Source organism: Borostomias antarcticus (assembly GCF_949987555.1).
Source record: "Borostomias antarcticus genome assembly, chromosome: 3".
NCBI classification, from domain to species: domain Eukaryota; kingdom Metazoa; phylum Chordata; class Actinopteri; order Stomiiformes; family Stomiidae; genus Borostomias; species Borostomias antarcticus.
In genome coordinates, this window is record NC_140236.1 from 36254820 (window position 1) to 36280363 (window position 25544).

Consider the following 25544-nt stretch of genomic DNA (forward strand, 5'->3'; position numbering starts at 1 on the left):
TTCCGATATTTTGCGCCAGGTTATTTACAACTTGTGGCGTGTGGATGCAGAACAGTGAGACGATCCAACCGCATCACCAACCCTTCTGTGAAATTTGGACGGGGAACGGAACTTAATCCTTTAGGGAGAATGAGAAACATGAGTCAGTCAGCATGGAAAATCTGCGATATGATTCAAAATTCCCCACAATGCTTTAAGAGCTTTGAGGAGGTCATGCTTCGTGAGGGAGAGGACTGTGGAGAAGATATGACGGCATCATGTTCTGTCAGAAGAGATCCATCTCTCTCTAAAGCGGAGCTGCCTTCCCCTCCTGTACGTTTCATAAACAGCGTGTGTGTGTGTGTGTGTGTGTGTGTGTGTGTGTGTGTGTGTGTGTGTGCTCTTGCTTGCCCATGCTCTGCAGGTCCATGTCAAAGTCTCCGTTCCCAAAGGGATCAAGTTCGTGGGTCACCCAGGGAAGCACCACCTCACCAGGAAGAAGTGTGTAGCGCCTGGAGAAGCCACGCCCACTTCCATAGTGCTGTCCTTCACTGAGCTGGGAGCCGCCAACATCACAGGTTAGCGCGCGCACACACACACACACACACACACACACACACACACACACACACACGGGGCGACTTATCTAAGCTCTCTCATACAATTTTGATTATATTATGTGTAAACGCTGCGCTCGACACAATGTACTGGTTTTGGATACTGCAAGATGCAAGATGGCCCCTTCAGTTTGTCCCATGAGCCTTTTCTCTCGCATAAAAACAAACACACAGCCCTGAAGGCTCTGTGTGTACGGCTGGGATGTACAGTACAGGATGTGACCGGCCCTCACAGGCAGCGCTTCAAACAGTCCCCTCCGACGTCCACGAGGGAACAAAGAGGGCCGGGCCCCTAGCGGCCCCTGGCACTGGTACTCAGTGGCATGTCGATTAGGTTTGCGGGTCACTGGTGGTCAATGGGGCCCCCCCGCGGCCCTCTCCCTGTCCCCTGGCCCCTAGTCTTTCCCTCTCACTACACACACACAATGAGAGCCACTGGCGCACGGCCATCCTGACAGTGTGCTCCCCAGCGAGGGAACTCGGCGTTCTCTGACAGCCATGTCAGGATTGTGGAAGGCGGGATGTGTGCTGACAGACGGAGCCCTGTGATTCGTCCAAGGTGTCCATTGGCAGTGTGCTGGTCCTTTCATGTAGAACCTGAACACGGCCTTGAAAGAGCAGTTATATTTGATAATGTTCCCCCTCGCCTAGCTTTTTTTTGTTGCTTTAGTAAACGCTGTTTGATATACAAACGGATTCCAACTGTATATAGTCGATGTCAGGAGACACTCTGCTTAGTGGAAACCGCAGCTTAAGACGATCTCATTTTGTTCTTAGCTCGGGCCATCGCCTACAGCGAACCAAGCTGCTGCTCAGACGGACTACAGTCAACCAAATCAGGCAAACTCTCGGACGACCCGGAGGACCGGAGGACCCCCATGGGTTTGGACTATGTGCGGAGGAGTGTCTTGGTGGAGGTATGAGCAGAGATATCATGGGGTCAGACTGTGACAGAGAGACTTGCAGCGTCCTTCATTACGGGTTAGTTTGACCACGACCTCTCTCTCTCTCTCTCTCTCTCTCTCTCTCTCCCTCTCTCTCTCTCTCTCTCTCTCTCTCTCTCTCTCTCCCTGTAGCCCGAGGGCCTACCCAGAGAGTACACCTACAGCGTATTCTTCTGTCCCAACGGTCAGTACCGCTCTGCCTCGCCGCCCGACGGCGCCCGCGTTACGGACCGGCTCGGCCCACAGCGCCGGCGTAGCGGATCGAGCTGACCTCTGACCTTTCCTTCCCTCAGAGCGCATCCACATCTCCGCCCCCAACAAGTACGAGTACCAGTACGTGAAGAAGCCGGCGAGGATGAGCCACTTCCCGGTGGCGGTGAAGACCCATAACGACGCCCACTTCGCCCTCTCGCCCAGCCCCCACGACAGCGCCGAGATGCTGGAGATCGTGCTGGGCGGCCGGCAGAACACGCGCTCCTGGATCTCGCTGGGCAAGATGGGCGAGCCTCTGGTCAGCGTGCCCACCCCGGGGATCCTTTCCTGGGATGAGTTCCGCAGCTTCTGGGTCAGCTGGAAGGGAGGTGTGGTGCAGGTGAGGAATTGGGGGGTGGGGGGGGGGGGGGGGGGGGGGGGGTCCGGTCTGTCGGGGACGAGGACACGGTCGGGGTTCAAGAGGGAGCAGCTCCTATCGCCGATCCCTTCGGACCCCGAACGATTGTGTAAACAGTAGGGCTGAGTATCGAGTCGAATTTCAAGAATCGATTCGATTCTGATTCACAAGGTTTGGAATCGATTATCACGATTCGATTCGGTTCAATATCGATTCGGTTAGTGTTACTAAAACCTGTTTTTTTTTAGCTGTAACCTTAATTACATGACTGCCAAGTTATGCAACACATCAATACTAGGGCTGGGTATCGATACTGATTTCCAAAAATGAATGAATGAATGAATCATTGAATGAATTAATGAACTATTCATTCCTTCATTTATTCATTCATTCATTCATTAAATAAAAGATCGATTTTGGGATTCATGAATCAATGAATCGATTTTTTAAACCCAGCCCTAGTAAACAGATCCCACCCGTGACATCACTACAGAGCGCTGGTCGCTCATTGGCCGCAGTCAACCAGGAAGTGTATCCGTGGATGGGCGGTGTTCGTGAGCGCAGGGCTGTAGAGGGCCTGTGTGTGGAGCTGGTCCAGAGGGGGTCGACTGTGTCAGGGCCGTCGGGGCGAGGGCCGGAGGTATAGAGGTGGATGTGTTCTGTTTTGGACCGAGCGGGCGTCCGGGGAGCGTCTGGGCACGCTACGGGGTCCGTGTGTTCGGAGGACTGGCGCCACTCTTAATGGCAGGCCTGTGGGGTCACGCCTAACTGATGTCAGCGGGGGACGCGCGGTGATCCGTGGCGTTCGCGCGCCGCGAGCCCGCGGGGCCTCGGCCCCTGCGTTTCGCCGCGCGCCGCTCGCCAAAGGGAGCAATTAAAAGTCCACGCTACAGCGCCACACGGCCCAATGAGATTCATTTATTTTTCTAGTGGCTGATTGCGTTCGGGCCACGTTCGGCTGTGCACGGTCGCTGGTTTAATGTGATTACAAAACGCCTCCACACACCCACGGGAGGACGGGCTCATTTGGAAACCTCCGCTCTCTCTCTCTCTCTCTCTCTCTCGCTCTCTCTCTCTCTCTCTCTCTCTCTCTCTCTCTCTCGCTCTCTCTCTCTCTCTCTGTTTCTCTTTCTCTCTCTCTCTCTCGCCGCGGATGTAGGGAGGGAAAAGGTGATGAAGGCGTCTGTTGCCAGCGCCTGGCAGTGGCCTTTATTACTGCCTCGTTTTTGGGCCGTTCCAAAAGCAACATCCATCGCTTTTATTGGTTTCCAAATGTTTCATTATTGACTTGATGTCACAGTGGCTCCTTCTTACTAGAGATACTGTTTGTTATTATACACCGAGTGGAGAAATACTGAAATTGTGTTTATCCAGGAACATACTGTATGTGTTGTAATGGTGTACAGTACATATGATGTAACTTTGTTTCTTAATTCTATGGTGTTTTAATGCTTTGTGATCCTCGGAGGCCACCGTAGCTGTAGTTTAATTACAGACTCTGACAAAGAGGCTCCCTGAACTCAAAATCACAACAAGCAATTAGATCAGACGTCAAGACAGTTTGGCTGCACGGGTAAAATGAATTTCTCCACAACATTGACTCTATTAAAACTCAGTTATTAACTCTTTGCCTTTTATTCCCCCTGGTGATCCGTGATAGGTCGGACATGGACTTCAGCCGTCCAATGAGTCGCTGATCCTGCAGTGGGCCGGCCCCCTCCCCGGGCAGGTGCGTCACATCGGCTTCTCCACGGGCTGGGGTTCGGTGGGCGAGTTTAAGATCTGGAGGAAGGAGGACTCGGACGAGAACCACAACGAGGCCTTCACTCTGGGGGTCCCTCACAACGTGGTCCCCGGCTCCGAGAGGGCCACCGCCTCCATGATCGGTGAGGAGCCACGCCCTGATACCTACAGCGGGGTTTCTTAGCTCGGTCAAATGTGCAATGGGGTTAATGTGTGTGTGTGTGTGTGTGTGTGTGTGTGTGTGTGCATTACCAGGGGATGTAATGGGCCCCACCCTCAACAACTTGGACAAGCTGCTGCGTCTGCCCTTTGGCTGCGGAGAGCAGAACATGATCCACTTTGCCCCCAACGTCTTTGTGCTGAAGTACCTTCAGAAGACCCGTCAGCTGAGCCTGGAGGTGGAGGCCGAGGCCACAGACTACCTGCTGCAAGGTAACCAAGGGAAGGGCTGCTCGCCTCTGAGAGACAGGTGTAGGTTAGATGCTCTCTTCTGTCATGATGCTCCCACCCCCATGATGCTCCCACCCCCATGATGCTCCCACCCCCATGATGCTCCCACCCCCATGATGCTCCCACCCCCATGATGCTCCCACCCCCATGATGCTCCCACCCCCATGATGCTCCCACCTCCCACCCCCATGATGCTCCCACCCCCATGATGCTCCCACCCCCATGTTCTCACTGGGGCTGCTTTTATACTAAGAGTTGATTTGGTCAGGAATTCCTGTAATCCTCTCCCCTCCTCTCCTCCTCTCCCCTCCTCTATACTCCTCTCTACTCCTCTCCACTCTCCTCCTCTCCCCTCCTCTCTACTCCTCTCCTCTCCTCTCTACTCCTCTCTACTCCACTCCACTTTCCTCCTCTCCCCTCCTCTCCAATCCCCTCCTCTCCCCTCCCCTACTCCTCTCCTGTCTCCTCCTCTCCTCTCTCCTCCTCTCCTCTCCTCTCCTCTCTCCTCCTCTCTACTCCTCTCCTGTCTCCTCCTCTCCTCTCTCCTCCTCTCCTCTCCTCTCCTCTCCCCTCCTCTCTACTCCTCTCCACTCTCCTCCTCTCCCCTCCTCTCCAATCCTCTCCCCTCCTCTCTCCTCCTCTCCTCTCCCGTCCTCTCTCCTCCTCTCCTCTCCTCTCCTCTCCTCTCCTCTCCTCTCCTCTCCTCTCCTCTCCTCTCCTCTCCTCTCCTCTCCTCTCCTCTCCTCTCCTCTCCTCTCTCCTCTCCTCTCCTCTCTCTCCCCCTGCTCCCTGCCAGGCTACCAGAGACAGCTGACCTACAAGCGTCAGGACGGCTCCTACAGCGCGTTCGGAGAGAGGGACTCCTCTGGAAGCATGTGGTACGTCAGCCAGCGAGCACCTTCCCAGCAAACACGCAACGTCAGATCATGTCTTAATAACGTCCGTCGGTCCAGAACCCCGTTTGTACGTCTGCTGGACCCCTCAATATTCACACGTCTGGCTTGGACCCCTCTAAGACGTCTGTGGACGTGCAAAACGGTTTCAATATCTGAACGTAAAAAAAAAAACATTCATTCTGGCTCCTAATTGGATGTCTTTGGACGTCCGAAAAAGACAAAAAAGACATCTACAAGACGTCTTTTAGACGTGTCTTTGCTCAGTGGGTTGACGTCTCTCCAGTACCTCAGCGCTGGAGAGGGCATGCGTGGACCGTGGCGGTACGACGTACGCGTCCGTATATCTGAGAGAGGGCCGCACCCTCCGGACACATACTGTTACTGTACATACTATTACTGTACATACTGTTACTGTACATACTGTTACTGTACATACAGTACTGTAATCCTCCCCATGGCCTGCAGTAATGGTGCGTTCGTTTGGGGTCGGATGGGGCAAGTCGCAAGTGGCAAAATACCCACCTCCGACCTGTGTGCATTCGAGCTATAGCGAATGATATGATGATGATATGATATGATATTGACGTCAGCCGGAAACTGGGGGCTGAGAAACTGAATTTGCGATGAGGAAGTGTGAGTTCATGCGGTGTTTTATTTAATCATTCCTAGTTGCAAGTCGCAATTTGCACCTCCCAGTTATAAACGAACGCACCATTAGTTACTGTTAGATCAGCCACTGTGTCCGGTAAGGGTGGACATTCGTACATTCCCGTTGATCTGTTTAAATCTGTCTGGGTGTTCCTCCTTGGTGAGTGTTTATCTCGTGTTTACACGCCCCCCCGGAAGAAGGCAGCCAATCATAATCTCTAATATTGGGAATAGTGAAACGGGCTCCAATGTTCTGCCTGCATACTGGGTCTGATTGCAGCGCATACCTCAAGGTGATTTATGAGTCGTATTATGATATTTACCAGAACTCAGACTGCGAAACAGTAGGTTACATAAACCATAGCCATGCACAAACGACATAATTGGTTCCCTGAGGTAAGCTAGGAACCACTGATTTATTTGCAGTTAAAGAGGGTTCTTAGAATATGTAACACAGTCACCTCCGGTTTATGTTGACCCATGGGCATGAGAGAGAGAGAGAGAGAGAGAGAGAGAGAGAGAGAGAGAGACGCCCCCCCCCCCCCCCCTCCCCACCACCACCATCCAAACCTCTCCCACCAGCGGACGTAAGCTAGGAGCTAGCCGCTCTCTGGTCAAATTAATTTACTTCACAAAGCACTTCTACAGCCTTTTGACACGCCCTAGAAAGTGGAACTGGGACACGTCGTTTGAAAAGCAGTTGACCTCCATGCTTCAGGCTGTAATGGTTAATAACATGACGCTCCGCTATGGAAACGCCTCCGTGACGGGAGGGGATGTTAGGAAGATCTGACGGGGTGTCGGCGTGGAGGATCGGTTCTGGAGCCTCGGGCGACACCGCGGCACAACAACACAGATGTTGAACCTTCTGTAGACCTGCAACAAACACTCTATCAATCTGTCAGCATGGCGTTGATACGTCAGAACACGCCTCCTTTTGTCTCTGCTCCAGAGTTCATCATCGGTCCGGGTCATTTACTGCCAGGTTAACGGCGTTCTTTACGCAGTGTTAATGTACTCCAGCTTGTAAACATGGATCGGAGCGGAAATTGCCGAGGCCTAATGAAAAGATTGTACATAATGACAAAGGCAGTTATGTCCTGGTCTGTAAGGCTGGCTACTCATGCCAAGGTCCTTAGCCCTGCTCCACTCTACACTACTCTAATCTACTCTACTCCACTCTACTCTAATCTACTCCACTCTACACTACTCTACACTACTCCACTCTACACTACTCTACACTACTCCACTCTACACTACTCTAATCTACTCCACTCTACACTACTCTAATCTACTCCACTCTACTCTAATCTACTCCACTCTACTCTACTCTAATCTACTCCACTCTACTCTACTCTAATCTACTCCACTCTACACTACTCTAATCTACTCCACTCTACTCTACTCTACACTACTCCATTCTACACTACTCCACTCTACACTACTCTAATCTACTCCACTCTACTCTACTCTACACAACTCCACTCTACACTACTCCACTCTACACTACTCTAATCTACTCCACTCTAATCTACTCCACTCTACTCTACTCTAATCTAATCTACTCTACTCCACTCTACACTACTCCACTCTACTCTACTCTACACTACTCCACTCTACACTACTCCACTCTACTCTACTCTACTCTACACTACTCCACTCTACTCTACTCTACTCTACTCCACTCTACTCTACTCTACTCTAATCTACTCCACTCTACACTACTCTAATCTACTCCACTCTACACTACTCTAATCTACTCCACTCTACACTACTCTAATCTACACTACTCTACTCTAATCTACTCCACTCTACACTACTCCACTCTACACTACTCTAATCTACTCCACTCTACTCTACTCTAATCTACTCTACTCTACACTACTCTACTCTACTCTACACTACTCTAATCTACTCCACTTTACACTACTCTAATCTACTCCACTTTACACTACTCTAATCTACTTCACTCTACTCTACACTACTCTAATCTACTCTACTCTACTCTACTCTAATCTACTCTACTCTACACTACTCTAATCTACTCCACTTTACACTACTCTAATCTACTCTACTCTACACTACTCTACTCTACACTACTCTACTCTACTCCACTTTACACTACTCTAATCTACTCTACTCTACTCTACTCTACTCTACTCTAATCTGCTCTACTCTACACTACTCTAATCTACTCCACTCTACACTACTCTAATCTACTCCACTCTACACTACTCTAATCTACTCTACTCTAATCTAATCTAATCTACTCTACTCTACACTACTCTAATCTACTCCACTTTACACTACTCTAATCTACTCTACTCTACTCTACTCTACTCTAATCTACTCCACTCTACACTACTCTAATCTACTCCACTCTACACTACTCTAATCTACTCCACTCTACACTACTCCACTCTACACTACTCTAATCTACTCCACTCTACACTACTCTAATCTACTCCACTCTACACTACTCCACTCTACACTACTCTACACTACTCTAATCTACTCCACTCTACACTACTCTAATCTACTCCACTCTAATCTACTCTAATCTACTCTAATCTCCTCCACTCTGCTTTGTTCTGGATTCCCTCTTTCCCTGTGGGTTGAGCAGTGATGAGGATGGACTGGTACTGGTTCTTATCAACACCAGCAGCATCTTAGGCAGATGCTGTGTGTGTGTGTGTGTGTGTGTGTGTGTGTGTGTGTGTGTGTGTGTGTGTGTGTGTGTGTGGACATCAGGATGTCTGCGCGTGGTTTGTGGGGGGTATTTTGTGTCCTGGACCGGAGCTGGCAGCCCCTCTTCCGGCATCGCTCACATACCTGCCACGTCTGGATCCAATGAGAGACACATGCTACAGTAATCTGCGGAACCCCCCCCCCCCGCGCCCCTCCTCCCCCTCCCGCCCCCCCCCCCCAGATCCCTGTAGCCTACTTAATACCCTGGCCTGGGGTGAACAAGCAGCAGGTCGGCCTGAAGGAGAGCTCCTCTCTCTGGGCGTGCGGGGTTAGACACACGCTGGACGTGTTGAGACTGGCGTGGCATGTCTCTCTCTCTATGAGCTGGATCTGAGTGTGTTGGAGGTTGGGGAGTGTGTGTGTGTGTGTGTGTGTGTGTGTGTGTGTGTGTGTGTGTGTGTGTGTGTGTGTGTGTGTGTGTGTGAGTGTGTGTGAGAGAGAGGGGGGGGGGGGGGGGGGGCGTGTATTGAATACCAGAGATGGAGGGATCTGATAGACGCTGTATTAAAAACACTCTATTTCCACTCCTGTGCCAAACAGGCACGCCGAAGGAAGGCTGATTATTGGAGGAATTTGGTGTTATTACCGAGATAGGACCTGGAATCAGGGCGGGGCTATCTGATAGCAAGGTGCCTCTGCTGGAAAACAAGTAGTTGGAGGGAGGGGTGTGTGTGTGTGTGTGTGTGTGTGTGTGTGTGTGTGTGTGTGTGTGTGTGTGTGTGTAGAATGAATTACCATTTCTCTCCATAGAGAATAATATTTATCTCCATTTTCTTCCTGCTCATATCTCAAAGGACACACACTTGATGCAACACACACACACACACGCACACACACACACACACACACACACACACACACACACACACACACACACACACACATACATACACATCTGTTTATATCATATTCATGTCTCTTTTGTTTGATATCCAGCACATGTGCTGTAGACCTCCGCTGTGCGGAGCATAACCAGTCCATTGTCAGACCAGTAGAGTCTATAATAGAGTCTATAAGAGATAAACCATGACTCACTTGCCCTGGTGTCCAGGGATCCCGTTTGACGGACATCATTACGACGCTAACAACATCACAACCTGTTTTTCTTGTCTTGTTGGCAGTGTAACCATGACGTTATTGGGCCAGCTCCAACCAAGTGATCGTGAATGAACATTGCACGCTTTGTTGTCGATGTCAACAACGTGTCAACAACATCCCCAAAGTGAAAACAAGAGTAGGGGAGCAGTGGGGGGGTTGACTTCAGCCGCGGCGACCCAGAGCGAAGGAGGAAGTGGGCTCGTCTCTGGCGTCTCCTCACGCTCATAATCCTCTTTATGCTTCCCAGGGCCGTTCCCAGGGGCCAAGCAGTTAAAGCCGGTGACACAATATTACTTAACATTATAAAAATTCCTACCTCCTTGGGGCTCCATGCCTCCAGGGAGGGATAACATCGCGGGGCCCGGCCAGGGAAGATTTAATGCCTTGCTTTACGAGGGCCCTTTCCTCTACTCTCCCCTGACTTTCGCGGTGCAGTTACGACCCAGAATGTATGTTTGGGGAAGAAAACAACATTTTTTTTTTTAAACATTTATTTTCCCCTCTGCTTCCTAGCAGCTTGCCTCATCCTCTGGCTGTCCGGGGGAGAACTCTGTCATGGAATGTCATGTTGTAATGCGGAGCGCTGGCCGGCGGTCTGCAGGTCCCCTCCTCTGTTGTTGTTGGTTTTTCGCGGGGCCCGTTTGTGTATGTTAGCCCGGCCGTGTCCATCGGCGCCGGCCCTCTCTGAGGCTCCGAACCTCCTCCTCTGTCCCCCTGGGACCCAAGCTCAGAAGCTCCCGGTCGCGTGTGGTTTGTGGACGCTTGGAAGAGCCGCGCTGAGAGGAGGTCCGTTTGAGTTTTCTGAACGCTTCCCGGGCGTTGCGGTCGACTTTACCGTACCACAACCATACTCGCTAATGTTTTTTGTGAATGTCCGAAACGTGTGACAGTGAGCGCTGCGTCCACTCTTGTCTTCCCTTCTGTCGTCTTCACCCCGCGGCCCTCCCTCCCTCCCTCCCTCCCTCTCTCCCTCCCTCCCTCCCCCCCTCCCCCTCTGTCAGCCTGTTTCTTCTCTCTGCCTCGTCCGTCCAGACCAGCGACCTCTCTCTCTCTCTCTCTCTCTCTCTCTCTCTCTCTTTCTATCACTCTGTTTTTCCCCCCTCACATGACTCTGCTGTTCGATCTCCTCGGCGCGGCGTGCCGGGCGGTTTGCCATGTCCTGTGGTACCCCCCCGGGGCTGTTGACCGTCTGTAAGAGAGAGGGATCTGCTTGGGAAATAGTTCACTCAGCTCAAACGGCAATAACAAATCCTTATCCATTATGAATCCTTAGCTTGACAGCTAATTGTTTTTTCAGAATTTGTCTTCACGTGACCCCCAACCTTTCTCCCACATCCACCCCACACCCCCCACCTCCCTATTCTTCCTCTCTCTCTCTCTCTCTCTCTCTCTCTCCCTCTCTCTGTCCCCCAGGCTGACAGCGTTTGTGTTGAAGTCCTTTGCTCAGTCTCGTGGCTTCATCTTCATCGACCCTGAGGAGCTGCGTGCCGCCAAGTCCTGGCTCATCACCCACCAAAGGGGCGAGGGCTCCTTCCCCGCCATGGGACGCATCCTCAACAAAGACCTGCAGGTGTGTGTGAGTGTGTGAGTGTGTGTGTGTGAGCGTGTGTGTGTGCCATGGAGATGGAAGCTAACTAGTGTGGTGTTTCTCTCTACAGGGAGGGATCCATGGAAAGATCTCGTTGACGGCCTACGTGGTGGCAGCTCTCCTGGAAACAGGGATAACTACAGAGGTAAGACACAAAACTACAGCCCCCATGACCGGCAGGCTCCTAGTCCACAAAACTACAGCCCCCATGACCAGCAGGCTCCTAGTCCACAAAACTACAGCCCCCATGACCAGCCAAGTCCACAAAACTACAACCACCATGACCAGCCAAGTCCACAGAACTACAATCCCCAATACCAGCCTCCTAGTCCACAAAACTACAATCCCCAAGACCAGCAGGCTCCTAGTCCACAAAACTACAGCCCCCATGACCAGCAGGCTCCTAGTCCACAAAACTACAGCCCCCATGACCAGCAGGCTCCTAGTCCACAAAACTACAGCCCCCATGATCGGCAGGCTCCTAGACCATAAAACTACAGCCCCCATGACCAGCCAAGTCCATAAAACTACAACCACCATGACCAGCCAAGTCCATAAAACTACAACCACCATGACCAGCCAAGTCCACAAAACTACAATCCCCATGACCAGCCAAGTACACAAAACTACAACCACCATGACCAACCAAGTCCACAAAACTACAACCACCATGACCAGCCATGTCCACAAAACTACAGCCCCCATGACCAGCCAAGTCCACAAAACTACAATCCCCATGACCAGCCAAGTCCACAAAACTACAATCTCCATGACCAGCCAAATCCACAAAACTGTAGTCTTACGATACCAGACTTTGGAGATCTCTGCCTCCGAAAGTCTGGAGACATCTCCATTGAAAATCGTTGCAGGAACAGCGCCAAAAACCGACGCTTCCAATCAGAGCCACTGCCTACATCTCCGGAAATTATGTCCTCCAAACAAACTGAGTGGAGAATTATAACAAAACAAAACATTCACCGCCCCATTAGGAAGGACCGCCCTAAAGACGTTGGATTGGTTCTGCAATGCAGGTTTTTTTCAATCTCTCAAATTGTTTCCACCCACTTTTAGCGATGAAACCTGGATGAATGTCTTCAGTCTCTAGTTGAGCAAAGTGTTTAGAGACTGATTTGTGAGTCTAACAAAACTACAACCACCATGACCAGCCATGTCCACAAAACTACAACCACCATGACCAGCCATGTCCACAAAACTACAACCACCATGACCAGCCAAGTCCACAAAACTACAACCACCATGACCAGCCATGTCCACAAAACTACAACCACCATGACCAGCCATGTCCACAAAACTACAACCACCATGACCAGCCATGTCCACAAAACTACAACCACCATGACCAGCCATGTCCACAAAACTACAACCACCATGACCAGCCAAGTCCACAAAACTACAACGACCATGACCAGCCAAGTCCACAAAACTACAACCACCATGACCAGCCAAGTCCACAAAACTACAACCACCATGACCAGCCATGTCCACAAAACTACAACCACCATGACCAGCCAAGTCCACAAAACTACAACCACCATGACCAGCCAAGTCCACAAAACTACAACCACCATGACCAACCAAGTCCACAAAACTACAATCACCATGACCAGCCAAGTCCACAAAACTACAACCACCATGACCAGCCTCGTAGACCACCAAACTATCATGAGCCCAATGCCAGACTGGCATCCGTATCCACTGAACCAGTGTTCAACTTCCAACCCTCAGGTGCACAACATCAAAGTCATGCGTGTGTGTGTGTGTGTCTGTTTAGTTATGCCGGGCTCACACTACAGGATATTTAAAATCCTAACCAATTTCTAAATCGGGTTACATCACGCACATAAGGAGAATCTTAACAGATATTCTCCTTGCGCATCTCAAACAAGCACACACAGCAAGATTTGAAAATAACGGCTCATCACACTACAGGATCTTATCGTGCCCGAGGGAGCAACGAACCACTGGTCTCGCCGTCTCACTTGTAAAGTCGGGACGTAATAATCTTAAATATCAAACTTGTTTGATATTATCGGGGCCACCCCGATGGGTCTGCGAGCCGATCGGGAGGTATAAGATTGGATCTGTAAACCCCTCACATTACAAGATCATCTGGGCCGATCATCGGCCCCGACCAACGTTCCAGACCAGATTTCTCCTCCGATTGTCGGGAGGGGTGAATCAGGAATAAATCGGCCTAAAAATCCTGTAGTCTGAGCCCGGCATTAGCTATAACACTGCCTTTGGAGAGCACAGCTCCTCGTCTTGCCTGGCCCCTCCTCATGTCCACCTCAGAGCACCAACACACGGTCCTGTGCGTGACTCCAACACTGCTGCGTGTTCGCTCAGAAGATCTGGCAGCCGGGCCCATTCATACTTGTCATACTCCAGTGGCGGTAATCTAATATTTAATCCTTTCATCTACATCAAAAGATTTATGCGGAGGGCATGCAGAGACAGTGACGCCCTCTGGAAGGTAGCCTACACCTCGGTCACATTCCTCCGTCTCTGTCTGGACCACTGCCACGTCCATCCTATCAACAACATGTACGACAAGATCAAAATCTCGCTGAGATCCCATCAGAGGAGATCATATTTATTATAGATAAATACTGAGAATTTTCCGTGTCCTGTCCTCCATCAGAGAACATGATCTACAGTAGGAAGGTTTGGCTGTTTTTTTGCTTCCCTCTGGAATATGTAGAGAGTGGGTCGTATGCCCACCTCCCTTGTTCTCTGTAAAGCGCATTGTGTTGCCTCTGGGTATGAAATGCGCTATACAAATAAAGCTTTGATTGATTAATTGATTGATGGTTGCCGATCTTCTACGGGCTGTAAATTATTCCGTGTCACGTTGCTGTTTTGGGTTTCTTAACCCTACGACAAACCTCACGTTGTCATGGTCCCGGCGCCCCTTACGCGTAGCTCCCTGTTACCCAGAAGGCATTTCTTCTCCTCTCTGGCTCGTTTCCATCATCTCCATCTCTCACCAACGCCCCTCCCCACCACCACCACCACCACCCCCCCATATCCAACCTCTCCTGAGAAGCCAGCCTCTAAAACTGATAGAAACTGAAAAGGGATACTTCACATCAAAGACACATCCTTCCCCTTCCAAATTCACTTAATTAAAAGATGACTACAGCGATTACAGTGAGTGGCTGTTGAGCCCTGTCATCTCGGGGCTCAGGATGAGGGCACATCTGGATTAGATGAAAGTCCCTCTCTACCTTTTTAATGGCCAAATGAATGTTTATTCACGTTTTGATGATAAGCACGTGAGAGTGAGAGCACGTGAGAGCCGCGGCTGTGTGAGCTACAACGGGACGGCCCTGCGTCTACGCCTCGCCTCCAGTGAAAGCAGACAAATAGGGGAGGCGGTTTGGGATGAAGGGTCCGTTATTTATGAAGGTTTGGTTGTGTGTGTGTGTGTGTGTGTGTGTGTGTGTGTGTGTGTGTGTGTGTGTGTGTGCGTGTGTGTGTGTTTTGCGCCCGCGTGCCCAGGAGGAGAAGCTGGCGGTGGCGAAGGCGAAGGGCTTCCTGGAGAGTAACACGTACTCGGCAGACGACCCGTACACCAGCGCCCTGTCTGCCTACGCCCTGGCGCTCCTGCGCAGCCCCTACGCCCCCCTAGCCCTGCGCCGTCTCAACCACATGGCCATCACACAGGGTACCCCCTCTACCCCCTCTCTACCCCCTCTACCCCTCTACCCCCTCTCTACCCCTCTACCCTCTCTACCCCTCTACCCCCTCTACCCCTCTACCCCCTCTACCCCCTCTACCCCTCTACCCCTTCTACCCCCTCTACCCCTTCTACCCCCTCCACCCCTCCACCCCTCTACCCCCTCTACCCCCTCTACCCCCTCCACCCCTCTACCCCCTCTACCCCTCTACCCCCTCTCTACCCCCTCTACCCCCTCTACCCCTTCTACCCCCTCTACCCCTTCTACCCCCTCTACCCCTCTACCCCTTCTACCCCCTCCACCCCTCCACCCCTCTACCCCTTCTACCCCTCTACCCCTCTACCCCCTCTACCCCCTCTACCCCCTCTACCCCTCTAGCTCCTCTACCCCTCTAACTCTCTACCCCTCTACCCCCTCTACGCCTCTACCCCTTCTACCCATCTACCCCCTCTACCGCCTCTACCCCTTCTACCCATCTACCCCCTCTACCCCCTCTACCCCCTCTACCCCTCTACCCCCTCTACCTCCTCTACCCCTCTACCCCTCTGCCCCCTCTACCCCTTCTACCCCCTCTACCTCCTCTACCCCTCTACCCCTTCTACCCCTCTACCCTCTCTACCCCTCTACCCCCTCTACCCCTCCACCCCTCTACCCCCTCTACCACCTCTACCCCTCTACCACTCTACCCCTCTACCCCTCTACCCCCTCTACCCCCTCTCTACCCCCTATACCCCTCTACCCCCTCTACCCCTCTACCCCCTCTACCCCTCTACCCCCTCTAGCTCCTCTACCCCTCTACCCCTCTAACTCTCTACCCCTCTACCCCCTCTACCCCTTTACCCCCTCTACGCCTCTACCCCTTCTACCCATCTACCCCCTCTACCGCCTCTACCCCTTCTACCCCTCTACACCCTCTACCCACTCTACCCCTCTACCCCCTCTACCCCCTCTACCCTCTCTACCCCTCTACCCCTCTACCCCCTCTACCCCTTCTACCCCCTCTCTATCCCTCTACCCCCTCTACCTCCTCTACCTCCTCTACCCCTCTACCCCTTCTACCCCTCTACCCTCTCTACCCCATCTACCACTCTACCCCCTCTACCCCTCTGCCCCCTCTACCACCTCTACCCCCTCTACCCCTCTACCCCCTCTCTACCCCCTCTACCCCCTCTACCACTCTACCCCCTCTCTACCCCCTCTACCCCCTCTACCCCTCTACCCCCTCTCTACCCCCTCTACCCCCTCTACCCACTCTACCCCTCTACCCCCTCTACCCACTCTACCCCTCTACCCCCTCTACCCCCTCTACCCCTCTACCCCCTCTACCTCCTCTACCCCTCTACCCCTCTGCCCCCTCTACCCCTTCTACCCCCTCTACCTCCTCTACCCCTCTACCCCTTCTACCCCTCTACCCTCTCTACCCCTCTACCCCCTCTACCCCTCCACCCCTCTACCCCCTCTACCACCTCTACCCCTCTACCACTCTACCCCTCTACCCCTCTACCCCCTCTACCCCCTCTCTACCCCCTATACCCCTCTACCCCCTCTACCCCTCTACCCCCTCTACCCCTCTACCCCCTCTAGCTCCTCTACCCCTCTACCCCTCTAACTCTCTACCCCTCTACCCCCTCTACCCCTTTACCCCCTCTACGCCTCTACCCCTTCTACCCATCTACCCCCTCTACCGCCTCTACCCCTTCTACCCCTCTACACCCTCTACCCACTCTACCCCTCTACCCCCTCTACCCCCTCTACCCTCTCTACCCCTCTACCCCTCTACCCCCTCTACCCCTTCTACCCCCTCTCTATCCCTCTACCTCCTCTACCTCCTCTACCCCTCTACCCCTTCTACCCCTCTACCCTCTCTACCCCATCTACCACTCTACCCCCTCTACCCCTCTGCCCCCTCTACCACCTCTACCCCCTCTACCCCTCTACCCCCTCTCTACCCCCTCTACCCCCTCTACCACTCTACCCCCTCTCTACCCCCTCTACCCCCTCTACCACTCTACCCCCTCTACCCCCTCTACCACTCTACCCCCTCTACCACTCTACCCCCTCTCTACCCCCTCTACCACTCTACCCCCTCTACCCCCTCTACCACTCTACCCCCTCTACCCCCTCTACCCCCTCTCTACCCCTCTACCCCCTCTACCCCCTCTCTACCCCTCTACCCCCTCTACCCCTTCTACCCCTCTACCCTCTCTACCCCCTCTACCACCTCTACCCCTCTACCCCCTCTCTACCCCCTCTACCCCTCTACCCCCTCTACCCCCTCTACCCCCTCTACCCTCTCTACCCCTCTCTACCCCTCTACCCTCTCTACCCCTCTCTACCCCTCTACCCCCTCTACCCCCTCTACCCCTCTACCCCCTCTACCCCTCTACCCCTCTACCCTCTCTACCTCTCTACCCTCTCTACCCCCTCTCTACCCCTCTACCCCTCTACCCCTCTACCCCCTCTACCCCCTCTAACCCTCTACCCCTCTACCCCCTCTACCCCCTCTACCACCTCTACCCCCTCTACCCCCTCTACCCTCTCTACCCCTCTACCCCATCTACCCCCTCTACCCTCTCTACCCCTCTGCCCTCTCTACCCCTCTGCCCCCTCTACCCCTCTACCCCCTCTCTACCCCTCTACCCCCTCTACCCCTCTACCCCCTCTCTACCCCCCCTCTACCCCCTCTACCACTCTACCCCCTCTACCACCTCTACCCCCTCTACCCCCTCTACCCCCTCTACCACTCTACCCCCTCTACCACCTCTACCCCCTCTACCCCTCTACCCCCTCTACCCCTCTACCCCCTCTACCCCCTCCCGTGTTGGTCCTGTCACTCTTCTTCGCTCAAAAGATGAACGCAAAATACACCGCTAGCTCTGGCCTGTGGGACAGGACAGGACATACTGTACTCACTGTCCTCTTGTTCTGTCTCCTCTCCTCTCCTCTCCTCTCCTCTCCTCTCCTCTCCTCTCCTCTCCTCTCCTCTCCTCTCCTCTCCTCTCCTCTCCTCTCCTCTCCTCTTCTCTCCTCTCGCCCCCCCCTGTTCCTTACCCCCACCCCCTTCTCCACACCAGATGGTTTCACCCACTGGAGCCTTACAGGCAGCACGGTGACTGATGAGGACACCTTCATGGGCTTCAGCGATGGCCTCTCTCAGTCAGGTATGTACAGCCTCGGGGACACCCCCCCCCCCCCCCCCCCGCCTGCCTGACCCCTGACCCTTGCCATTGATTATGACGACGGTGGCGACGAGGTTGAGTGATGATGAGGACGTGTGTGTGCGCCCGACCCAGTGGTGTCGGCGGAGGTGGAGATGACGGCCTACGGCCTGCTGACCTACACGCTGCTGGGGGACGTGGCGTCGGCCCTGCCGGTCGTGAAGTGGCTCTCCCAACAGAGGAACGCCCTGGGGGGCTTCTCATCCACCCAGGTACCCCTCACCTCCACCTAGTTACCCCTCACATCCACCCAGGTACCCCTCACACCCACATAGTTACTCCTCACATCCACCCAGGTACCCCTCACACCCACATAGTTACCCCTCACATCCACCTAGTTACCCCTCACATCCACCCAGGTACCCCTCACACCCACATAGTTACTCCTCACATCCACCCAGGTACCCCTCACACCCACATAGTTACCCCTCACATCCACCTAGTTACCCCTCACATCCTCCTAGATACCCCTCACATCCACCCAGGTACCCCTCACACCCACATAGTTACCCCTCACACCCACATAGTTACCCCTCACATCCACCCACATCCACCCAGGTACCCCTCACATCCACCTAGATACCCCTCACCTCCACCCAGGTACCCCTCACATCCACCTAGTTACCCCTCACATCCACCCACATCCACCCAGGTACCCCTCACATCCACCCAGGTACCCCTCACCTCCACCTAGTTACCCCTCACATCCACCTAGTTACCCCTCACATCCACCCACATCCACCCAGGTACCCCTCACATCCACCCAGGTACCCCTCACCTCCACCTAGTTACCCCTCACATCCACCTAGTTACCCCTCACATCCACCTAGTTACCCCTCACATCCACCCAGGTACCCCTCACATCCACCTAGATACCCCTCACCTCCACCCAGGTACCCCTCACATCCACCCAGGTACCCCTCACCTCCACCTAGTTACCCCTAACATCCACCCAGGTACCCCTCACATCCACCTAGTTACCCCCCACATCCACCCAGGTACCCCTCACATCCACCTAGTTACCCCTCACCTCCACCTAGTTACCCCTCACATCCACCTAGTTACCCCTCACACCCACCTAGTTACCCCTCACATCCACCTAGTTACCCCTCACATCCACCTAGTTACCCCTCACATCCACCTAGTTACCCCTCACACCCACATAGTTACCCCTCTCATCCACCCACCTCTATTCTCGAGTTGTACACATCTGCAATCCCTCCGCTTCCCCTAATAAGCGAGTGTGTGTGCTCCCAGGACACGTGCGTGGCGCTGCAGGCCTTGTCGGAGTACGCCATCTTGTCCTACGTGGGCGGAGTCAACCTGACCATCTCGCTGGCTTCTACCAACCTCGACTTCCAGGAGACCTTCGAGCTGCACAGGGACAACAAGAAGATCCTGCAGAGCGCCAAGGTGTGGGTCCAAGCCTTCTTCATGCTGGGGGTTAAAGGGCAATGCTCGTTTTTGACAACCTGGACCTTATTTACAACATATTATAAGACGTTTGACTCACCGAGATCACTTTGGTGTAGTTCGGAGGCCTGTAGAAGAAATTTAAAATCCAGCGCGAGCCAGTATATCCATGCAATGGCGGTGGTGGGGGCACTGAGAATGCAGCTTCTAAAAATCTGTTGGACATGATGTTTCTGATGTGGTTTCTGGATCCCCACTGGAGCATAAAGCACAGTTGGGAGGGTTAGAAATTGGGGGGGGGGTAGAAAATTGGGCTTTACACGGGCATGAGAGCATTCTGATGTGTTTGAGTTGAACCTTCTCTGTGTGTAGCTGATTGTCTACCCTACCTTTGGTCTTGAGCTGGTTGTGCCTCTCGGTGAGGGCGGAGGGAGGGGCTTAGGTGAGGGTGGAGGGAGGGGCGTAGGTGAGGGTGGAGGGAGGGGCGTAGGTGAGGGGCTGGTGTTCCTCTGCCAGGCATGTAACTCTCTGCCATAATTAGCTGTGTCAGTTTGATTAGGGGTCATTTAGCCCTGCTGGTTAGTGGCCAGGGAATGATTGGTGTTAGGAGGGACTACAGTATTAATTCACTTGATAAATGTCTCCCCCACCCCTCTCTCTCCCTCCCCCTCTCTCTCTCCCTCCCCCTCTCTCTCTCCCTCTCTCCCTCCCTCCCCCTCTTTCTCTCTCTCGCTCTCTCTCTCTCTCTCCCTCCCTCCCTCCCTCTCTTTCTCTCTCTCTCTCTCTCTCTCTCTCTCTCTCCCTCCCCCTCCCCCTCTTTCTCTCCCTCCCTCCCCCTCTCTCTCCCTCCCCCCCCCTCTTTCTCTCTATCTCTCTCTCTCTCTCTCTCTCTCTCTCTCTCTCTCAGATCCCCAGTATTCCTACAGGCCTGTTTGTCAGTGCTAAAGGCGAGGGCTGCTGTCTCATGCAGGTAAAGTAAAAGCTTCTATTCCCCCCGCCCCCCCCACAGTCCTTCCTCATTCCCTCACAGGAGCCGTCTCCTGCTGGGGGGGCGCCAGGCTCCCACTAATGCCCAGATTCCTCTCTGGAAATTGGAATGATCTGGTAAAACTCTGTTGCCAATTGTTGAGCGGGGACTGTTCGTTCCCCAGTTATCCTGCCCCCCTGGATGGGATGCTGTGTTCCCCGTACCTTCGCTACAAACAAAAGGCTCATTCAGGCGAGGGCACGTAAACAAGCCGGGCAGAGGAGGAGGTCCATTTGTCTTCCTCGCCTCAGAACACAGCGTCCTCCTCTTCTCTGGCTCTTGACTTGGCAGAGGAGGAGAGGAGGAGGAGAGCTAGCGGAGCAGCGAGGGGGCCGTGGCGGAGACAGGCGCCTCCTTATCGCCTACGACTCGTATCTCTCTCTCCCTCCCTTTACACCTCTCTCTCTCTCTCTCTCTCTCTCTCTCTCTCTCTCTCTCTCTTTCCATCCAACCTTTCCCCCTCTCTCCTCACGCCCCCCCCTCTCCCTCCTGGGAGTGCCTGGGGCGGGGGCGCCTGGGCAGTTTTGAAATCAGAGGACTGCCAGGATGAAAAAGAGTGACTTCTCACGGTTTCTGTCATAGTGTGTGTGCGTGTGTGTGTGTGTGTGTGTGAGTGTGTACGTTGCCTGCAGTTTTGTGTTGTTACGTGTGTGTTACACACTCCAGCATTCAAAATCAGACCTCCCATCAAAGTCAAGATTAACTTTATATAATAATAATCCCCCCCCCCCCCCCGGGCGTTATTAAAGCTCATCTTATCTCATCTTAACTGGAAACATTCTTTGGATTCCTATTGAAAACTACATGAACATCAATGAGGAAGTGTTGTTGTTGTTAAAGTATGTTTTTGTGCAGATGACATGATGTACTATAGATCAGAGACCACAAAGACCACAGTGTTATTGTCTGTCCCTGCTAACCCTGTTTCCCGTCTCATATTTGTTGTTGTTGTTGTTGTCGTTGTTGTTGTCTCCTCAGATCGACGTGTCCTACAACGTGCCCGACCCCGTGGCCAAGCCGGCCTTCCAGCTCAAGGTGGACCTGAAGGAGCCCACGCAGGATCGCCACCCCCCCCACTCCCCCCGCCACGCCGCCCCCCCCCGCTCACGCTCCCGCGCCGACAACCGCTCCGAGCTGAACCGCAAGCGCCGGGCGCCCACCGACGACGAGGACCCCGCGGCCCACCAGGACAACCTGGACTACCGCATCACGCTAGAGGCCTGCGCCAGGTAGCCCGGCCACTCTGATCAGCCAACCTTTAGCCTTTAGCTTAGCATTTAGCTTAGCACTTAGCTTAGCACTTAGCATTTACAAGTAGCTTAGCCTGTCTGTAATGTGTTAATGGTTAAGGTTCCATCCGTTAATACTAGTGTCTCTGTGATGTCTGTCTCTTCTCTGAAGGTGGCTCCACTCAGGCTCCTCCAACATGGCCTTTAGCTTAGCATTTAGATTAGCACTTAGCTTAGCACTTAGCATTTACAAGTAGCTTAGCCTGTCCGTAATGTGTTAATGATAAGGTTCCATCTCTGTGATGTCTGTCTCTTCTCTGAAGGTGGCTCCACTCGGGCTCGTCCAACATGGCCGTCCTGGAGGTCCCACTTCTCTCAGGGTTCCGCGCTGATGTAGAGAGCTTGGAGAGGGTAGGACATTAACATGCACACGTTTACTGCTCTCAGCACAACACACATCTCTCTGCACAAGCGGTAGACATACCCAGTCCAATCGGTTAGTCCCCCCCCCCCATAACCTACTGTCAGACAGAGAGAGAGAGAGAGAGAGAGAGACACGGACGGAGGGATGGATGGACCGACTGACGGACATGGAAGAACGGAGGGAAGGAAGGACAGACAGTCGGACGGACAGAAAGAGACAGACAGACAGACAGACAGACAGACAGACAGACAGACAGACAGACAGACAGACAGACAGGGCCCACATCTGGAGGCCATTTCAGAGGAGCCACATGGTGTGGAATTTGATCAACCTCCTCCTGTTGTTCCTGACAGACTATTCTAGAAACTCCCAACTCTCCTAAACGCACACACTCACTTTCCCCACACGGCGCTAACGCAGCCTTTCACCCCACACGCAGTTACACAATCCACCCCCCTCTCCCAGCGGAGGCTGGTGCTGGACCGCCCGCCTCTCGGCGAGATGTTTATAGATGATGTGTTTGCTGGAGTGGGAGGATGTGGAGGATGTTTACCTGGGGCAGAACCACTGTGCTCTAATGGCACCCTGGTACACGATGGCCAAAACATTTCCTCCCCAGCACTCTCCCTCCTTAACGCAGGGTCAGACTGGATGCGACTGTGTGTGTGTGTGTGTGTGTGTGTGTGTGTGTGTGTGTGTGTGTGTGTGTGTGTGTGTGTGTGTGTGTGTGTGTGCAGTCATTGGCATAGTCATTATTACGAGGGCCATTTTATGGCCCCGGTTTAAGGAGCGGAGTGTTTGTTTGGCCGAGGGCCAGTCCGGCGCTGGTGTCGTTACTGTGTTTGTGGGGCTCTGTGGGGAGGCGGGGCAGGGGGCACAGACCCTCCATGGGCCTATTACCCTGCCGCCAGGGCCGGGGTGGGGGGCTCGGGGTCACCCCCACTCAGACAGACTGGGGGAGAGGAACCCACGGCGGCCATCTTAGGCAGAGAGGGAGAGAGGCTCGTTGAGGTCACTTCTCCAGCCACTCATTATGAGCTTGTCCCTCATTATTGAGGAGTTATGGGCCCCCGTCTCCTTCATAAATCCTTCCTTACCTACCTGGGGAGACACACACACACACACACACACACACACACACACACACACACACACACACACACTCACTAATAACTCCTCGAGACTTGAGTGTGTCAGAGCTGACCTGTGTTGTAGTGGCTAACAAGCTCGGTTTACACAACCACCCCTGGTAGCCTCCCTGGTTTTATGGCAGACCGACTGCCCTGACCAGCTACATTCCTGTTTTTACGAGAGCTCGCCTCGCTCACCCAGTCCTGTCGTGTTGTTTTCATAGATGCTAGCCTGAATGATTATACTGCAGTCTCCTGCGTCCCTGGCTCCTTTCCCTGGCTTATAATGAGCCACGTCTAATGACCTGGAACTCGACGCAACGCCACACGCTCTAACTCTGTTCTGTTACCTCTCGAGCTGCAGGTGAAGAGTGAGGGTCAGCGTGTGTGTGTGTGTGTGTGTGTGTGTGTGTGTGTGTGTGTGTGTGTCCCAGTGGCGCCAGCTCAGGCTGAGCACCTCATAAAACTCTGCTGTCAGAAAGACAACCACCGTGTAGGGAGCCCTGTGGGGGGAATGAACATCCCTTCACCCCCCCCCCCTCTGCCCCGTTTCCCCCTCAACCCCATCAACCCCATCAACCCCGTCTGCCTACTGATGCAGTGACCCGAGGCCTTCTCTGTCCCCCCACCCATGAACCAGGAGTCTGACCCTCCGACCCCTGCCCAGCCCTGGAGGAGCTCACGGGATTCCTGACCAAAACTTTAACTGTTAACTCTGACTTAGTTGTACTGCGGTGTGTAATCATGTCCCACTGTTTTCCACGAAGTACTATTCTAGGAAAAAAAGAAGGAAAAAAACACAAACACACTAACCGCTTGTGTCCCCCAGCTTCTCCTGGATAAGAGGGTGGGTCTGAAGAGGTACGAGCTCGATGGGAGGAAGGTCTTGTTCTACTTTGATGAGGTGAGGAACCTGTACTCCACGCTGAGCGCCTGTATACACACAGACAGGATAATACCAGTCTATCTGAGGCTACGTTTACACTAATATGTTCCATTTTAAATCGCTGAACTTTTGCTATGTTTATGCCTAGCGTCCGCACGCCAGTACTCTGGCGTTTTCAAGCCCGTAAAACGGAGTCTGCTGACTCAGTTTTAGTTTGAAAACTGATTGCGTTTTAGTCTGGACAAGCGGAAACAGAGACTTTTTAAAATGATGACGCCTGTACTAGTGGTTAGCATATTTAACGCAAAACAACCCCTAACTAAATCCACAGACTACATCAGAAGAAAGGGGAAATAGTAGCCATGTTTCCATCCACTTGTCAATCGAATTATGTGAGGATCGCTAAAAATAGGAATGCGAATAAAGCCGGTGAACATGCGTTTCCATCTAGAGCTTTAAATCGGATAAAGCATTTATCACAAAAGACTTTTATCGAACAAGAGAAAATCCGACGAGATCGACAGTACAAAGATTTTGTCGATTTTCATGATTTTTAATCGGATTTTACTGTTTCCATAAGGCATTTTTAATTCGATATAACTTAATTCGCATAAAACGTGTGGATGGAAACATGGCTACTATTTGAATGTACAAGTGTTGGGTGACTACAAGTACTGTTTCATGGACGCTGTTGTCAGATGGCCGGGTAGTGTGTGCACTACGCGCATATTTAAGTCAAAATTGATTGTGAGTGTGTGTTGGAAAGATAGAGGCATAGATCTTAGGTTAAGTATCAAACACAACCTTTTATTACAGGAGGTATAGATCAACCTTTTATTACAGGAAGTATAGATCAACCTTTTATTACCGGAGGTATAGTCCAACTAGCTGTGGGTCCAAGCAGAGAGGTCTCTGGTCTTACTTTCTGTCGTTGCTGTTCTTCCTCCATAGTACTTTCTGTAACTAAGCAACCGATGTACAGTAGACAACCTGCTTCCTGTGTGCACCGCCCGCTGGTGCCCAGTGTACGTGAATAAGTCATGAGATGCGTTTCCAGGCGTGTTAGTATGGACGGAGATCATTTCTAAAATGGTGCTGAAACTCTCATGTGGACAGAGATAGTGTACGTTTTAAAAGGCTTTTTAAAAATGAAAACGTATTAGTGGGAAACGTAGTCTGAAGTGTACTGCGTAAT

The 25544-nt window shown here is 52.8% G+C and overlaps 1 protein-coding gene across 1 annotated transcript in view; it reads left to right on the forward strand.

The window, feature by feature from the left end:
* The window catches only part of cpamd8 (C3 and PZP like alpha-2-macroglobulin domain containing 8), a gene marked incomplete at both ends in the record, with an annotated part of 43163 nt that overhangs the window by 12487 nt on the left and 5132 nt on the right, over positions 1-25544 (forward strand). Inside the window, 17 exons of the mRNA XM_084436184.1 lie at positions 404-557; positions 1374-1513; positions 1673-1724; positions 1834-2132; positions 3811-4036; positions 4149-4325; positions 5140-5221; positions 11147-11303; positions 11392-11466; positions 14844-15009; positions 18097-18183; positions 18316-18452; positions 19498-19653; positions 20561-20623; positions 21659-21909; positions 22233-22320; positions 24293-24367. Coding sequence (XP_084292310.1) covers positions 404-557; positions 1374-1513; positions 1673-1724; positions 1834-2132; positions 3811-4036; positions 4149-4325; positions 5140-5221; positions 11147-11303; positions 11392-11466; positions 14844-15009; positions 18097-18183; positions 18316-18452; positions 19498-19653; positions 20561-20623; positions 21659-21909; positions 22233-22320; positions 24293-24367 — 2385 coding nt within the window. The remainder of the gene's footprint in view (positions 1-403; positions 558-1373; positions 1514-1672; positions 1725-1833; positions 2133-3810; positions 4037-4148; positions 4326-5139; positions 5222-11146; positions 11304-11391; positions 11467-14843; positions 15010-18096; positions 18184-18315; positions 18453-19497; positions 19654-20560; positions 20624-21658; positions 21910-22232; positions 22321-24292; positions 24368-25544) is intronic.